This window comes from Cynocephalus volans, chromosome 6 (assembly GCF_027409185.1).
Source record: "Cynocephalus volans isolate mCynVol1 chromosome 6, mCynVol1.pri, whole genome shotgun sequence".
NCBI classification, from domain to species: domain Eukaryota; kingdom Metazoa; phylum Chordata; class Mammalia; order Dermoptera; family Cynocephalidae; genus Cynocephalus; species Cynocephalus volans.
The window spans coordinates 17,778,072-17,784,293 of NC_084465.1; the positions used below are offsets into that span (position 1 = coordinate 17,778,072).

General features: G+C 41.2%; 1 protein-coding gene across 4 annotated transcripts in view; it reads right to left on the reverse strand.

The window, feature by feature from the left end:
- The window catches only part of UBN2 (ubinuclein 2), a 70,923-nt gene extending 65,258 nt beyond the window's left edge, over positions 1–5,665 (reverse strand). For all 4 annotated transcript variants that reach the window (XM_063099536.1, XM_063099537.1, XM_063099538.1 and 1 more), the window contains exon 1: positions 4,980–5,665. In XM_063099536.1, the coding sequence (XP_062955606.1) occupies positions 4,980–5,450 (471 nt within the window). In that variant the 5' untranslated portion in view covers positions 5,451–5,665. The remainder of the gene's footprint in view (positions 1–4,979) is intronic.
- Between the last annotated feature and the right edge of the window lie 557 nt (positions 5,666–6,222).

Genomic DNA, 6,222 nt, shown 5'->3' on the forward strand with positions numbered 1-6,222 from the left:
ATATATTTACATTCACTAATAAACACATTCTATATTAAATGTTATATAATTACCTTAATTATATTATTATTCAGAGTTGACTATATCCTTAAATGTAATTAATAATGGGAGTCCATTTTTCCTGATACTAACAAAAAAGTCAGAAGCATTAAAAGTAACAAAAAAGAAATGTTGGTCGGTAGCAAAAAACATTAGCAGTTTCAATGGACTCTTACACATTTTACAGTTTTGTGGTGGCTAAGAACTTAACAATCCAAATTGTCTCCACCTGCAAAATAATCATATCGTCACCCTGTTCAAAATAACAAGGGAATATTGGGAGGGAGGGAGGAGGGAGAGGGAGGAGGGAGGGAGGTTTCGGTAATGGGCCACAATATTCAACTACATTGTATATCGACAAAATAAAATAAAATAAAATAAAAATAAAAATAAAAAATATATAATAACAAGGGAAAAAACCCACAAACATTAGGTAAAAATGAAAATCCCACTTATAATCCTAGTTTGATATTTTCCTTAACAAAGGTTATCTGCTTTGGTCAGGAAATACTTCTAAAAGGATCTCTGGATTATTAATTAGAGTCAAAGTTTAATCATCTGCCAGCGAGTTATCACTCGAGTATCTGTAGCTGCTACAGCTTTCTGCTGAGAGCCAGTATCAACAACCTCTATGTCACCTACATCCTGTCAATGGATATCCATTCAGGGAATACAAACTACTTTTAAACAAAGCTAGAAAAGGGAAATAGCTACAAAAAGATTATATTATGATGGCTTCCTTCTAGTAGGGGAGAGTGAAAGTTTATTATAATATGGTTTTTAAGAAAACACATACACAGAGCTAGGATCCCACATTTAGCATCTATTTACCAAAACAGACGAACAAAAAGATAAATCACATCCTTTACTCAAGTTTACTGTTTTAGCAGACAGTTTATATATATTATTTTTCAATACGCACACAAAAAAAACAAGGAGCTACTTATGGATAAAAATATCATTTTCATCTGATTTCACACTATTGACTAGAAAATAAAAAAAAGAAGGCTATGTTTACTGAAGAACCACCGTCAAGTAATTAAAAATGAAAATATATTACAGCTGAAAAACTGGATACAGATTCAGCTGACCCTGAAAGGCAAGAAAAAAATGCAGAAGGGATGAAGGTTTGCACACTTTGGGAGACACTGCACTCTTATAGGTCTGAATCTGATCAGTGTAAAACACATAACAAAAATATGGACAGAATGAATACAAAACAATTCATCATACCTGGGAAATTAGCATAAAGGGATACTCCTTAAAGCCTAAAAGAGTTAACTTAGAATCAATTTTTTAAATTATTAGAATAAGTAATAAACTCATAAGATCTTTATTGCAATAGCATTACCAATGCAAAACATAAACATGATCCAAAAGGAAATAAACCAGTAAGAACAGACTGATAAGGAAATAAGGAATACAAGACATTTCAGGATATAGCTTTAACATGAGGCCAGAGTTAAGGACAGTGAGCAATCACCATGCCTTCTTATTATAAACTGTTACCTCATGTCACTGTGAAGTCTAAATAATAGGTATTACTATTTTATATGTACAAATATAAACACATAGATCTATATTTTTAAAAAGAATCACCTTATATGCTATTCTAAAATATTTTACGTATTTTATACAGGCATCAAAAGTACATATCTTATTTATGCTTGACAGTCTATAAAATAAATTTAAGAAAACAGACTCACTTTTCTTTTACAATTAAAAATAAACCCCCTGCCCCAATTAAGACTAAGTAGTCTTCTTTACATTTTTTTCAGGTAAAATAAAAATCTGAAAATTACCAACTACCCACATGAAGAACTGATGCAATAATTTTGTCCTTTGATTTTAACTTATTAACAACATCTTATCCAAAATATGCAATATGACAAGCAATGGAATACCACAGAATTCTGAAATAGTATAGTTATATTAATACTATAATCACTTATTTTTCTTTTTATAGTAAATGTTCAATTAATCGTGTTTGTAAATGGGTGTTCTGGTTAACCTATTTTCTCATTTATTAAGTGCTAACTTTTTTCTTGTGTATCAATCCCTGCCAAAACTTATTTCTAAAATGCACTATTACCCTTTAGCCAGAAATGGTAAACAAATTAATCTTTCAGGATAGAGATTATTCCAATGCCTCGTTCATCATCCTGAACCATCTCAATCATGGCACAGTACTTACTGTATAGAGATAACAAGGTTAAGGGTTTAACTAACCTGCACATTGACAACCTGGAAGGTGGTTTTGCTTTTCACATTTTGCCAACATATGCTTATTTAATTAGGCTTTTCTTCATTAATAAAAAGAGTAAAAAAAAATTCTGATTGTTTCCCAGTTAATCGGGGTTTTATTGTTCATTTTAGTCTTTATGAAAGGGGCTGATTTAAATGAACCCCACTATAGATGGTATTCACACATAACACATCTTTTTATAGCCCTGCATCTATCAACTTCAGGATCTGGAGCTGAAATCTTATTCAATGATAGATGGCTATTTCAAAAATTTAGAGCCTTTTTTCTAATTGTACAGATCTCTTTTCTTCCCTTTCTACTGTCAGCCCGCTACAAGGTACATTGCTCAATTACAATAACCCAAAATTACAAGTATTTTGAAAATATTACAACATTCCTAAAAATAAACTGGCTATCCCTCAGGAAGAGGGAAGAAAAGCCAAATTTGGAAATCACCACTTTCCAGACCAATTCTAAAGTTCACATTTTGCTTTTTGATGGTCTGTCTTCTAGGATTCCCTTTCATGGAACTATGACAGTTTACCTAAAAACACTTCCTTATATAATAAATACATTCACTGGGAGTAATCATAGGAAAATCTGGCAAATTTCTGTTGCAAAGGTGCATGTATAAACAATGAATTTTTTTGTTCAGTGAAATATGACAAAAGATATAAGGCTAAATATAACAAGAAAATTGGAACAATAAACCCTCTCAGCAGTATAAACAAAATTAAATGGAATTATTCATCTTTCTCCTATTACATGAAAATAGTAGTTCTGGTATTATCAAATCAACAAAGCTAAGGTGTCAAAATAAACTTTTTTCTTTTTTATAATGAAAAGATACATATCTATTATTAATTTATCATGGTATTAATATTACAGCATAATAAGGGTCATAATGGAGGTCTTTGTATTTCTACTATGTGGAGGTCTTTGTATTTCTACTATGACTAATTTAACTTCATTTTGGCAGGATCATCTAAATTTAAACTACACAAGTTAACTGTAAGAAATCTTCCTTAATTAAGAATTGGTACTACTATGGAAGGAAGTACTAATAAAATCATGTATAACCACTCTGTGTGTTAGCCATCTCATTTGAAAAAAGGAAGTAATGGTTCTTACCTCATGGAGTTCTGCTGGACTAAACTAGATAAATCATGCACAGTGCTTAGAACTGTGCCCTACATAGCAGCAACTCAGTAAAAGTTAGCTATTACTATATATTTTTACCTAAAGATAATTCTTTTCACCTGTAATTTATGAAAGTTACAAAAACTGCAAACCTACTTAGGTTAGGAGGTCAAATACAATGTATTTGAAAAATGCTCCAATCCAAATTTTCAATACTCTTTTGGGGGAAAAGATGACATCACAATTATAAAAAAGAGGGGCACTAAAGTGAGTCTAAAGAGCAAAATGTTGTGTGGAAGTTACCAAAATGATTTCTATCCTTAACAATTCATTTTGGTTGAAAATACTTAGTAATGATTTGATCACACAGCAACATTTATAAATAACTATTACAAAATTAGCTAGCCATAAAATAAACAAAATCTAGTTACATAGTTTAACATGATACTTTTTGACTAAGAAGTCATACATTTCAACTATAAACATAGCTAAGGATAAAAACAAAACAAGTGACTTCTGGTATCCATTATACCTATGCTAAAGCAAAATCTAATAAAGGGCACAATCGCTAAACAATAAAGGAAGCTGTTCTCTTTTTTAACTGTTACTTTATCATTTCCCTTTCTAACTTACTTCTAAGAGCCACCAAACCACAACAATAAAAATTACAATTACCAACCAACCCCTGTCGTATTTCCATTGTTTATCAGTTCCATCAAAGGCATACCTACATATTTTCAATAAAGTTTTTAAAATTCAAAGCTAAGATTTTTTCAACATTCTCCAAAAATTACAATGGGCAAGTACGATATTCTCCAAATCGGACCTATACACTAATGATATACACTCAAATAAGAATAGGATAGGCAAGCGCCAAATAAAACAGGAGACGCCTTCCCATTCAATTACAATATGAACAAACTCCACAAAAAACAAAGATGAAAAGGGTTACCAATACCAACGCGGGAGAGAAAAATACGTAACCAGATATCTAACCCACTTCTGCATTCCTAAAGTGGAATCCTTAGTCTCTGAAAATGTTTACTCCTAAATCCCCTTCCATTAAGAAAAATACCACTCGCACGCGAGCTCCTCTCAGCAGCCTAGGCGCCCCAGATAACAAACGTGAGCAGCGGTGAGGGTGATACAAGAGGGGTTACACGATCTCTCCGCTTCAGATTGGGGGGCGTGTCCCCCAAGCTTTTCTCTTTCTACTGGAACGACAGCTGGGGCGCCACCAGAACCCAGCCACACAGCTTGCGGGGCCCCAAGATTTTGAGTGGGGAGCAGAAAAGAAGGGAGGAAAATCTGAGGTTTCGAAAGGTGCAGAGGGAAACAGGCTCAACACAGCCGGGTGGGAGCCTCGGCCACCCCGGGGAGCAGAGCAAAGCAGTGCTCACCGCCCCGTCCACCCGCTCGGCCCCTGCCCCCTCCCCCCCACCCTCGGGGCGACCGGGACGCGCTCGGTGGGCGTCCGAAGGTGCAAATCAGCCGGGGGAGGCGGCGGGTCCTGAGGCTCCCGGGGTCTGGGGCAGGAGGGAGGAATCTTCTGTACCCGTTGTTCTCCGCACAGCAGCAGCTCCGGGTAACTGAACTCCACGCAGCTTTCATCGGTAGGGTCCTTGAGCACCAGCTCCAGGCGCACCGTCTCCCGCGGCGGCCGCGGCGGCTGCTCGGCCCGGGAAGCCGACTCCCGCGGCGGGGACGACTGCAAGGGCAGCTGCGGGAGCGGCGGCGGCGGCGGCTCGGGCCGCGGGGGCTCGCGCTGCAGCGACATGGGCGGCTCGGCGCGGCTGACCTCGCGCTGGGGGAGCGGCTTCTCCCGTGGCGGGGGCTGCGCGTCGGAGCGGGGGGCCGGTTCCCGCGGGGCCGGTGGCTCCGCCCGGGCCGGCTCGCGGTAGGGCTGCGGCTCCAGCCGGGGGGGGTTGCGTGGATACTCGGGCTCGCGCTCGGCCCCCGGGCACTCGGGCTCGCGCCGCCTCACCGGTGACAGGCTAATGAACGCTACTCGGCGCGGCTCCGCCATCCCCACTGTTCTGGCCCTCGGCTTTAGCTCGAGCCGGTGCTCGCTTCTACGCCGCCCTGCGTGCCTGCCCGCCCTTCCGTTTGCTCTCGGTCGCTTTTCTTCCCTCCACCGCCCTCAGCCGTCTCCGCCGACGCCACCGTGAGTGCGGACCGTGCCCCTTCCCCCGCTACTATGTTCTGATGGGCTCCATCGCCAGGGTCGCCGCAGCCGCCATGTTGGATCCCCCACATAAATAGAAGCAGGCCGCTGAGCGGGCGCATGCGCAGTCAGGAGACGCTCGCGTCCACCGTCGTGGCTGTTGCTCAGTTTTCCTCTTTTCCTCCCAACAGCCTGGAGTCCGGACAGGTCGGCGGAAGTGACGTCATAGTACGGCCTGTTTCCTTGGAAACGGAGACGCCGTCTGTGTCCTTCAAAAGGAGGGGTCTGGGGTTTCCCGAGTAACTTCCTATTCGCACCCGGAAACCGGGGGCGCGCTTCGGGATTCCAAGGACGAGCGTCCGGGATGTGCCCGGGACCGACCTAGCCATGTCGCGGGGTTCCGCCCGACTCTTGTCTCCCGCTCTCGGCTGAAGAGAACTGGGTTTGTCAGCTGATTTTTCAAGGCGGACAACCAGAAAAGGAAGAGGGGCGCGGGGACCGGCAGCTGTGCCTGACCGCCCAGTGCCCCCGCCGCCCGAAATATCCAGGAAAGAAAGGAAGTGGCCAGCTGCAGCCAGATTCTCCGCAGTGGCTTCTCTCCCGAAAGCGCAACATAGACTCCCACAGGCCTCCC